At 43.1% G+C, this 12,654-nt stretch overlaps 1 protein-coding gene across 1 annotated transcript in view; it reads right to left on the bottom strand.

Annotated features, from left to right (window-relative positions):
- LOC126480873 (glutamate receptor 1-like) overlaps positions 1-12,654 on the bottom strand; it is a 377,262-nt gene that overhangs the window by 125,794 nt on the left and 238,814 nt on the right. The window contains exon 5 of the mRNA XM_050104251.1: positions 3,391-3,523. Coding sequence (XP_049960208.1) covers positions 3,391-3,523 — 133 coding nt within the window. The remainder of the gene's footprint in view (positions 1-3,390; positions 3,524-12,654) is intronic.

Raw genomic sequence — 12,654 nt, 5'->3', positions numbered from 1 at the left:
TCGGGCCAAGCCACGACGCCACGTTCGACATTAACTGTAGTGTGCTGCTGAGTTACGGCCGCAGTAAGGCAGACGACGAAGACGGCACAGTGGTGGCTGCGTAACTCAGCGACGGCAGGTACAGGCCTGGAATGTCCTTGCAGTCCGCGGTACTAAACCAGCCGACAGGAGGACACCGAGGGGGCGAGACTGCGGCAGCGGTTCCCGTCTCCTCTGCCCCAAGGGGTGTAAATCGTGGGGGCGCGATTCAGACCGAAATTCCCGAGTGAATCTATGTTGCAAAACAGCACAGACTGCAGATGCCAATTTGTTTCGTTAATCACCGCCCTAAACAAAATGCTCGTAAATTATCAGGTTCTTGTTTAATACTTGAGGGAATTATATGCATCATGTGGCGGCGAAAATTTAAATAAAAGTTCCTTGGAGAAGATAAGATTTTATGCAATAAAATTTGTTCAATGCAATTTTAACCCTAAATTACAGAACTCTCATCTAATTTCGATTTTAGTTGGTATGTCTTTGCCGTTGCCGCCAAACTGGACAATCAGCGACACGTGCTCTTGAGTATGTTTATGGTAAACGTTGTTGTTAACAATGGCTGAATTCTTTATTACCTAAATCTAGCGGTTTGCTAACACTGGTACATTTGTCGTAAATGTAACGAATGTTTAGTTATGGTGTACCTGTTTTCTAATAATCGGCCTATTTCTTCCGTCTTTGTGTGGCATCATAGGAGAAACACCAAGCAATGTTAGTTTATGTCACACTGGCCCTATTCAGTGCTAATCTCGTCTTTTGCTACTGAAATTAGCTGGTACTGAGTTTGACACTAAGATGCTGGATGATTTGTTTGAAGAAGTTAATAAAGGCAAAGACGATCGAGAATTTATTGAAGAGGAAAATTTTCTTGATGAAGATGCTGTGTTTACGGATGACTGATGTAGAACAGGCTTTGAAGCGCCAAATGGGGAAAACGAGGAAACGGTAGAAGACCGCCTAGGTAACCGTACATGACAGCAGAAGACTCTCTATACATTTGTAATTAGTGCATAACATAAATTATGACTTCTTTTCCGATAAGGTTATGAGCAGTGAAATTGTCATTTAGGTTATAAAATAGAACATTTTCTACTTGTTTTTGTGCATAACATGTCATTGGATATTTAATAATTGTAATCAACTACCGCACAACATATAAACTCTGACTTCCTTTGGATAGAATTTGTAGTAATAAAATTTACCATGATTTAGTAACTGTGTAATATTTCCCCCCTTTTAGTGCTCTGATTAAGTAGCTAATCTGCCAAGATTAGCTGCTTCTGTTAGGTTTCATAAAAATATGCAAAATAAAATATTGAGAGGTGTACAGAGCGGACAGAAAATCCCTTTACAGTATACGATATCCAAAGCATACGTTATAAGAGAAGAATTTGTTTTTAAGGAACCATTCTGTATATTAAAAAATAGATATAATGCTAACAGAACCGCCACTGGCTAACAAAATTAGAATTGAAGAACACGGCATCAAAGTTGTTGAAAAGTTTAAATATTTGGAAGAAATAATAACACACAACCTGAATGAGAAATCTTCATAGCAGAGTAGAATAAACAAATTGATTACAAATCATCGTGTTACCAAGAACACAATTACAAAAATGCCTCACAATAGCCAAAAAAATGAAACACTACAAAAAAGTCGCACAGTCGCAAATAACATATGCATATACCTGTATTTAAAACGACCAACACTGTAGCAGTAGACAGATTACTCAAAACAGAAAGAAGTATAGTCAGAACATGTATCAATAAAAAGTACGAAAAACACGGAGTGTGAGGAATAGCTTGAAATGAAACAGTTTGTAAAGAAATAGAACCATGGACAAGTACAATGAAAAACAAACGGATCTCTTTCTTAGGACAACAGAAAACAGAATTAGCAGGAGAATAATTGAGAAGTTATGGAATAGTACGAGCGGTATTAGATGGATAGGAGAGATCAAGGAGGACTTGATAAAATAACATATTACGACGGAGGATTTGAAAGGCAAGACAGACGCGCTCAAGATGCTTCGGGACAAAAATATCACACTACCAAGAAACAGAGACTGGGAAGGGTGATTTAGGATGAGGAGAGAAGGGCACGGTCGGAAAGAATGAAAAAGTATTGGGGCAACGAAAAACAGAAGAACCTAACTGATAATATTGACTAATGTGGTCCAATGTAGACCATAAAATAGAATGAATAAATAAAAAATACGGTTAAATTTCCTAGAAAGTTTACAAAAGGAATTAAATTCCAGGGGAAGATATGAACGTTTTGAAGTTTACCGATCACATTCTGTTCCATCAGAGACGACAAAGGACTTGTAATATCAGTAAAACAAAATGGTTAGTGTCTTGATAAAGGTTATAAGGCGAACATCAAGCAAATTAAAACAAGGATGATGGAATGTAGTCGAATAAAATCAGGTGACGATGAGAGAGTTTGATTACGAAATGAGGAACTGAAGGTATTTGGGCAGCAAAATAACTGATGATGGGATAAGTAGAGAGGACAGGAAACGAGGACTTGGGATATGAAGAAAATATTTTCTGAAAAAGAAGAAAAGAATGTTGATGCGGAACATGACTTTAATTCCAGGATTCTGGAAACATCCCCCAGGCTGTGGCTAAGCCATGTCTCCGCAATATCCTTTCTTTCAGGAGTGCTAGTTCTGCAAGGTTCGCAGGAGAGCTTCTGTAAAGTTTGGAAGGTAGGAGACGAGGTACTGGCAGAAGTAAAGCTGTGAGTACCGGGCGTGAGTCGTGCTTCGGTAGCTCAGTTGTTAGAGCACTTGCCCGCGAAAGGCAAAGGTCCCGAGTTCGAGTCTTGGTCGGGCACACAGTTTTAATCTGCCAGGAAGTTTCACGACTTTAATTGTTAGAAAAACTTTTCTGAAGGTATTTATCGGGAGTGGAGCCCTGGTCGGAAGTGAAACATGGAGAATGAAAAGCCCATACAAGAAGAAAATAAAAACTTTTGTGACACCACAGAAAAATGTCTAAGAGTAGATTGGTAGAGCAACTGATGAAGAGGTGCTGAATCCAATTGGGGAGAAAGTAAAAACTGGTAGAACTTGCCTAAAAGAAGGGATCATTTGATAGGATCTATTCTGAAGCATCAAGAAATTGTCAGTTTAGTAACGGAGGGACGTTTCGAGGGTAAAAATTGCAGAGGGAGGCCAGGTATTGACTGCTATGAGCAGGTTAAAGTGGACGCAGATTACAACTGTTATACAGAGATAAAGAAACCTGCACAAGACAGACTAGCATGTAGAGCTGCATCGTACAGCTTTCGGACTGAAGTCCACAAAGACAGGTCGGCAGTGTTGGCCTGGTGGCTTGTCTTACCTGCTGACCTCCTCCAGACTGTGCAGGTAGTCGATGGCCTCCGAGGCGTTGTGGACGCGCTTGACGGCCGCCACCTGCAGGGAGTCGCCGCCGGGCCGCAGGCTCTGGTAGATGCTCTGCAGCCGCAGCAGACCTGCGCACGCAGCCACCAGCCACTGCTGCAGTTGCTTTGTAAAGCTTGCCACTGTCCTACACCAGTGTTCTCAAGCTCATGTACTCCGTGCAAACACTCAGATTTCAGTCAATCGATCATCACCATATAATCGTTTACATCAGGCACTACGGAAATGGTCTTAGTGTAACATAGAGCAAACCAACTTGCGTGAATGAGTCTAATGCCGGCAACTGCAAGGATGCAAACATAAATATTTAACTTATTTTTGGTGCCGCAGTAAGAACTCTGACATACAGACTGGAGAGAACGTCCGCCTACTGCAAAACATTGTTTGACTGATTTTGTTTTACTGAAACGTGGTTCATCATTTACTGTACTGTCTTCATTGCTTTTTACGATACGATACGATATTGCAGTGCCTGTGTTGCTCAGAAACACAGTGCAATGTTCCTTCGGACATGCATGCATCAGGCACAGCGGCGGCTACAGCCGATATGAAAAACATGAAATGTATACACAGTTTCGAATATGGACAACCATCAGCTGTATAATGGAATAACGACAATGAAAATTTGTACCGCACCAGGTCTCGAGTCCGGATTTTCCGTTTATCGCGACCGGTCGCCTTACCATTTGGCTATCCGAGCACGCTTCACGGCAGGACCAAACCTCGATAAAGCATGTTGAAAACGTATGGGAGTTTGGGTCGTTCACCATGTTGACGGCATATGGGAGTTTGGGTCTGGCAGTGAAGCGTGTTCTCGGTGAGCGTGAAATCCAAGTTAGAGTCCAGGTCCAGGACAAGTTTTCATTGTCGTCATTAGATTATACAGCTGATGGTTGTCCATATTCGCAACTGCGAATATATTTAATGAATTTCATAACATCTGTAGTCCCCGCAGTGGCTGTTCCTTCGGACATGCATGCATGTCCAATGGAACATTGTATCGTAATTCGGAATTGCATAGGCACTCTAGTATCGTACAAATTTTCACTGTCGTCTTTCCATTATACAACTGCTGATGCACATATTCGCAGCTGCGAATAATATCTTTCATTGGGTTTTATTTCTCATACTTTCTGAAAATTATTAAAACATATTAACATCTTGTGGAGGTTATACGAAAAAAAAGTTTTTACATATACCAAAGAGAGACAAGCGGGCGCTCGATTTTATATTGTGGCAGTGTTGAGACATGAAATGTTGTACGCTTGTCGTATGCTGAAAATTGTACCTAAATCCCTTATTTGGAAATAATATAGTCGTATATTTTACCTCACATGACGCTATAAGTTATTTATGTTGGTATTTTTATACCTGCAAAGCATTATACCCCTTTTTATCAGCAGACAACAAAAAAATTGATTTTTCTTTTGTTTTTCGTCGAATTCAGACTTAAAAAAGCTATATTATATTGCCTTTTTTACGTGTTGCATACAACTCGTGATGGCACGGTCTTGCTTCGCTCGTTTTCCACCGATTAATACACTTATTTCCATTGGTAGTACCTTTATTAACTGTTACACAGAAGAACACGGTGCTTCTGCCACCATTTCGCTTGTTATTGTAGCTATTGTTTTCGTTTGTTCGAAGAGTCTTGCATGTTTTCAAGGAGCAGTTAATATGTGAGATGTTTATCTCGTGTGCGTATGTCTGTATGCGTGTGTGCGAGCGCGCGTGTGCCCATTCACCAATTTTTTCTCAACAATTACGAAAGTAAAAGAATACAAAAGATTGAAATGAACGTATGGCATCGTTGGCCAGGGAAGTTCTGCCACCAAGTGCAAGTCTTATTTCATTCGACGCCACACTGGGCGACTTGCGCGCCGGTGATGAGGATGAAATGATGATGAGGACAACACAACACCCAGTCCCCGATCGGAGAGAATCTCCAACCCGGCCGGGAAGCAAACCCGGCCCGCTTGCATGGTAGGCGAGCACGTTACCACCCAGCTAGGCAGGCGGACTACAAAAGATAATTATGTTGCATACAGGCTGACCTGAACAACTTTACTACACTACATGATGAGTGGTTGATCGAAACGGATAGCTAACAAAAGTTTATTTGATCAGGAGCTCTTGGGGTCTCTGAAACGTGCTTCTTTCCGAATATTTAACAGCTCTGGTGCACCACATGAACAAAATATAAGTAGATATCCTGTTCACAATATTTTTCAACGGGTATTTGAACATACACAATGAGCACCATCTTCATAGACGGCAATAACCAAACGACATTGTCTTACAGTTACGCTTTGTGAAATATAGGGGTTTGGCAAAAATCTGGAAACACCACGAGAAATGTGCGCTTGAACACAAATGCAGGTGGTAACCAAGCCTGCAGATTGCGCTGTCATTTTTGACAGGAAGCAGCATCTGTGCAGTGTCCTCAATTCGTTGCAAGTTTCAGTCGTGGTTAGGACAGCGTTCTGTGTAGCTGTCAGTGCATTGTATCGTAGGTAATTGAGTCCGAACGTGGGCAAGCTGTTGTTGCTTGTATGGTGGATAATTCCGTATTAATGAAAGCCGAGGTGTATGGTGTTTCAAGAAACATCGTATCGAAGATTTATGCCGCTTACTGGGAAAGCGGAGCAACATCATCCGCCATATGGCAACGCATATCAGAGTGTGTGTTGAGTGATAGTGACGGACGGTCATTGAAGAGGATCGTGACGAAAAGTAACAGGATGACAGCTGCAAAAGTTACTACGGAACTGAATGTCGCACTCGCGAACCAATCAGCACCAAAGCAACACGAAGGGAGGTCCAGAACCAGGGAATGCAAAGCGATCTGGAATTCCAAAACAACTCGTCAGTGATGCAAAAGCCCATAGCAAAAAAACCAAGTGCCGAAGCAATAAAACCTGGAGTGTGGAACAATGGAAGAAAGCCATTTGATCGGGTAAGTCTTATTGCACATTGTTAACAAATTCTGACCAGGTTTATATCCCAAGAGTGGAACATAAGGGGAATTTAAGGATTCTTTGGGCAGCCTTATTATGGTATTCCACGGACTCAATGGTTACTCTGCAAGATTACATTACTGTTAAGTATTATGTGCCCATTTTGGCCATTTTTGTGAGCACGAGGATGAAATGTCGCATCTCCTCTAACCACAATGGTCACCAGATCTCAATATTATTGACCCTCTGTGGTCTACATTGGAGAGAAGGGTGCGTGACCGTTATCCACCACCATCATCGTTGGTCGAACTTACCACTCTTTTGCAGGAAGAACGGTATAAGATTCCCTCGAAGACCATTTCATTGTTGTTGTTGTTGTTGTTGTTGTTGGTGGTGGTGGTGGTGAGGTCTTAAGTCCAAAGACTGGTCTGATGCAGCTTCCCATGCTACTACATCCTGCGCAAGCCTCTCCGAGTAACTGCTGCAACTTACATCCTTACTTGCTTATTGTATTCAACTCTTGGCCTCCCTCTACAATTTTTACCCCACATTTCCGTCTAACACTAAATTGGTGATCCCTTGTTTGTCTCTTGTTTGTCCTATCAATCGGTCTCTTCTTCTAGTCAGGTGGTGCCATAAGTCAGCACTTCCTCATTAGTTACGTGTTATACCTATCTAATCTTCAGCATTCCTCTGTAGCACGACATTTCAAAAGCTTCTGTTCTCTTCTTGTCTAAACTGTTTATCGTCCATATTTCACTTGCAAATATGGGTACACTCCATATAAAGTTGCTAACTCCTAAATCTATATTCGATTTTAACAAACTTCTTTTCTTCAGAAATGCTTCTCTTGTCACTGCCAGTCTACATTTTGTGCCCTCTCTACTTCGTCCATCATCATTTATTTTCTCACCCAAAGAACAATACTCATCTTCTGCTTTAAGAGTCTCGTTTCTTAAGATAATTCCTTCACAATTACCTGATTTATTTGGACTACATTCCATTCTCCTTGGTTTGCTTTTGGTGATGTTCATCTTATACCCTCCTTTCAAGACACTGTCCATTCCGTTCAACTGCTCTTCCAAGGTCTTTGCTGTCTCTGACAGAATTACAATGTCCTCGGCAAACCTCAACGTTTTTATTTCGTCTCCCTGAACTTTAATTCACACTTCAGATTTTTCTTTGGTTTACTTTGTTGCTTGCTCAATGTACAGATTGAAAACATCGGCGATAGGCTGCAAACCTGTTTCACTCGCTTGACTTTGTGTCTTGTGTCTGAGACACACACACACACACACACACATACACACATTATAGAATTACTGTTTTATGCACAAATTGCTATGAAACTCGTACAAAACTGTCACATGCCCAACTTCAGCGGCACAGTGTAAATTCCTCTGAGTCACATGAAAAGTCTTTATTACATGTAGTGCAGACAGACGTATGTACATGTATAAGAGTATGCGCCTCATGTTGTTTAAGAAAAGAATCCAACCATACGAACATCAGCGCAGTAACAGAATTACGCGTTCAGAAATTCTGTGGAGTAGAGGTAGACGTCAAGCAGTTCTGATTTCAGTTTGTGTATGAAATTAATTTTACTATCTGTTCTTCACATCACTGCGTAAGCGGTAAAAGTTCCGTATGACCTCACTCCATTCTGCATCAGGCTAATAAGGGCGAACGAGGAAAAGTGTTAATCTCTTCCGTTAACGCGCTGATGTGCGAGACTTAACGACGGATGTATTTTTTGCATGATGTGTGTCATTGTCAGGTAACATAGTACTTTTCACACCAATGGGGTAACGTGTTCATGAATGTTTCTGTTGTTCTCGAACTGTGACTAATGACACCAAAGATCGTAAGAAGGTGAATGTACTGTAAGGTGTTGTCAACGTACCTACCTGTTTCAAGAACCGTGTACAAAAGAAGGTAAAGGGGTTGATACATGTTACACTTCTTACACGCTTCGTTGTATGTGGTTGGTGAGAGGAGAATTGTTGGTCGTGTAAAGTTTCAGATGGAAATATCTGTATGTTGCACCGAAGTCCTGGGTTCCATTTTAAAATTATCCATAGAGCGTCTTTGAGCAAGGCCATTTGATACTTTCCATGGTGATTCATTTGTAGCACAAAAATAAAAAAAAGGTGCAAATGGCTCTAAGCTCTATGGGACTTAACATCTGAGGTCATCAGTCCCCTAGAACTTAGAACTACTTAAATCTAACTAACCTCAGGACATCACACACATCCATGCCCGAGGGAGGATTCGAACCTGCGACCGTAGCAGCAGCGCGGTTTCGGACTGAAGCGCCTAAACCGATCGGCCACAGCGGCCGGCTCAGCTCGGTGCTCCATTGATGCTAAAAGAAGAGGGTAGTCTATCTAGTGGCAACAGGTTCAACCTATATCCCCTTCTTCATCATCGTCAACAATTGAAACACGACACTAAATAATAAGCGCGCTCCCCATAGTCACCCAAGCGACACTGTTTGAGCTCGGACACCTCACAAGCCAAAGAGGTCGCCGTCAAGAAAGAAATACAAAGCTGTAAAAAGAGGCGACGGATTTTATCATCAGACTCTACAGAAACACGAGCGTGTTTATCAGCGAATCTGATTTCACGTCGAGTCGTTGCATTTCTTGAATAACCCTGAGTCAATAGAATCAGCTAATGGGACAGAAATCGAACTACACTGCTGGCTGGCCACCGTAAATGCAACACCCTGAAGGAAGCATCCGATTCAAGTGAAATTTACACCATGGGTTTGCAGCGATGAGATATGCAACTGATCAGAATTTCAGCGCAGACGCACATCACGCGCGCCTGTGGCGCCACCTCATAGCGCCATTTAAGGCTTGGCGATTTCGACGAGTGTACGTTAGGCACGTGTGTTTACCTTGTGGTTGTTTCACAAGACGATCAGTTATGCCTCGTAGACAACAGCGAACATCGTTTGATCAAGTATCCGAGTTCGACAGAGGAAGGATAGTGGCTTACCGAGATTGTGGATTATCATACAGAGAAATCGCTAGTCGTGTTGGACGAAACCAAACAACTGTAATGCGGATATGTGACCGTTGGATGCAGGAGGGTACGACGGACCGACGTGGTCGATCGCATTCACCTCGGTGCACCACTGCACGTGCTGATAGGCAAATTGTGCGCATGGCAGTGACGGATCGCTCAGTGACATCCAGAACCATAGCACAGCACATTGCGTCTGTAACGCATCATTCAGTATCTGCGCGTACCATTCGACGCCGTTTACAGCAGAGTGGTCTGTCCGCAAGACGTCCATTGCTTCGTCTAACATTTACGCAGAACCACAGACGTCTCCGTCGCCAATGGTGTGATGACAGATGGATGTGGACGGCAGAATGGAATGACGTTGTCTTTACTGACGAGGCACGCTTCTGTCTGCAGCACCACGATGGTCGGATTCGAGTGTGGAGACACCGTGGAGAGAGGATGCTGGACAGCTGCATTATGCACCGCCACACTGGTCTTGCACCGGGTATTATGGTATGGGGCGGTATTGGATATTACTCTCGCACACCTCTAGTACGCATTGCCGGTACTTTAAATGGCCGGCGCTACATATCCGAGGTGCTGGAGCCAGTTGTCCTTCCTTACCTTCAGGGCTCGGCCACAGCCATATTTCAACAGGATAATGCTCGACCACACGTGGCACGCATTGTCCAAAGGTTCTTCGTCAATAACCAGATTGAAGTGCTTCCCTGGCCGGCTCGCTCTCCGGATCTTTCGCCGATAGAAAACATGTGGTCCATGGTTGCTCAACGAGTGACCCAGATTACATCCCTAGCTGCCACACCAAACGATCTTTGGCACCGCGGGACTGCTACGGTCGCAGGTTCGAATCCTGCCTCGGGCATGGATGTGTGTGATGTCCTTAGGTTAGTTAGGTTTAAGTAGTTCTAAGTTCTAGGGGACTTATGACCTAAGATGTTGAGTCCCATAGTGCTCAGAGCCATTTGAACCATTTGATCTTTGGCAACGTGTGGAAGTTGCTTGGGCTGCTGTACCCCAGGAACACATCCAACGTCTCTTTGACTCAATGCCGAGACGTGTGGCAGCGGTGATCTCCAACAATGGCGGCTACTCTGGCTACTGATTCTGGCAGGAACCACATGTCACAGACGTCTGTAAACGTAATCATTTGATACTTGGTCAACATGTTATCTACAAAATAAATTTTGTTGTGCTACCTCTTGTCTTTCTTGGTGTTGCATTTACGGTGACCAGCAGTGTATTTAAGTGATGTAAAATAGCTGTTATCGGCATCGCATAAGTAGCTGAGTCCTCAATACAAGCTGCTGTGCTGGGCGTATGCTGAGATAAGCCGGGTTTTCCAAACCCTTGGATAAAATTATACAGATGGTAGTGCTGTAACACTGAACATACAGTCAGTAAGGAATATTCAAATGATTAATGCCACAAACACCACATCTTATAGCAACAAAAGCTCAAAGCATTCAAAATAATTCCATTATAATACCGCCTAAATTATGCCTCGTTATCTCAAATATCGCTGCTATTTGTTAGTTCGAAGGCTTTTGAAGCCAAATTTCATGCAGTTCTCCTGGATTGTGGACCACTTTATATTTTGGCCGAAGATTTTGTAGAGTGCGCGCAAAACAATTTTTCACCATAGCTGCGCGGGCAGAACAGCTGGGGAGGCGATGAACCTAAAGATCAACAAAAACAAAAGCACTTCGATCATGCGCTTCCAGAAGGAAATCTTATAAAACAAAAAAGGGATGAAAAATATAGCATAGCGAACAACATTGCTTACTGTGCTGCCGACATTTAAAATAAAGCACTTCCGTCACGTGGAACTCAAGTGTCAGGCCCCTGACGACCAGTTCGCCAATATTACATAAAGATAAAATTTTCTTCCCTTTCCTCCACATCTTTCGAAAGTAATAAAGGCCCCTAATGCCTTTACTCTCGTTACTGAGCGACTGGAATAGTTAGCAGCTTCTAGAGCCCTCTTAAGCATAGTTTTTAATGAGATATTTGCTTCCTCGTTTGCGTCTACCAACAAAAGGTTAAGATACTGCACATTATCGCACGTTAATGATTATACAGAACTTTCCCTGAACTCGTGGTGCGTGAAGACTGCGGTGCTCTGCTACCTAGTAAAGATAGTTACGGGAATGGTTAAGTGCGTAGACTGGCAGGCAGCAGTCAACTGAGGCCCGCCGCCCCCGTAGAACGCCGGCCGCCGTGGCCGAGCGGTTCTAGGCGCTTCAGTCCGGAACCGCGCGATTATTACGGTCGCAGGTTCGAATCCTGCCTCGGGCATGGAAATGTGTGATGTCCTTAGGTTAGTTAGGTTTAAGTTCTAGGGGACTGATGATCTCATATGTTAAGTCCCATAGTGCTCAGAGCTATTTGAACCATTTGAACCCTGCAGAACAGCCGGATGGCCTAGCACAGCGAGAAAATATTTTTATGCCAGTGCCACGTAATTCTACGCGAGCTGTGTAACATTTTACAGCGTGCCGCCCTCTACAGCCGAAAAGAATATGATGCACATTGCTATGTATGTTGTACGGCGAGCCTCCTTCAGTTTCTACTAGGTCTTTATGCAACTACAGCTTCATGAAACCCCTTAGGAAGAGATCTGCAGTGGACACGGCAGAGCTAATAGTGTACTGTTTTTAAAGTTAGCACCACTAGTGTCAGTGCTGAGACATAAGCAGTTTGTTGTACGTGCTCCATTCACATTGCTGATTCGAGACGTCGTAAGCCCCTAAATGTTCATTCTGGCCATTTACGAACGAATATTTGTTGACACATGGTCCATTCTGTAATATGACAGTCATTCGTTTGTCAACTCTACAGTAGTGTTCAATGTGATACCACTTAGTTCCGGCCTCCTCAAAGAACTAACATGTGCGATCACACCTGTCTCTGTTATCTTCACTTGCTTAGAGGACAGGATCGTTTAATTTATGCACGTTGTCGATGGGTGCTGTATTTTTCAGTACTATTAAATGTCCCAGAAGTCTAAGGATTAAGGTCTGTTTAGTGAGGAGCTCATGCTACTGGAGCCTATCACTCATTAAACTTCGTGTTCGGTGCAGTCATCCGAGGTATGGACAATGGAGCGCCGCCTATAATGCAGTCACTCCTCTAAAGTGAATGGCTCTATGATTCTGTCACCTACAGTCTCAGCCCACAAAACGACATTAAAGCGAACAACATTCATCGTT

This window comes from Schistocerca serialis, chromosome 5, assembly GCF_023864345.2.
Source record: "Schistocerca serialis cubense isolate TAMUIC-IGC-003099 chromosome 5, iqSchSeri2.2, whole genome shotgun sequence".
NCBI lineage: Eukaryota > Metazoa > Arthropoda > Insecta > Orthoptera > Acrididae > Schistocerca > Schistocerca serialis.
This window is presented reverse-complemented; position numbering and strand designations above follow the sequence as displayed.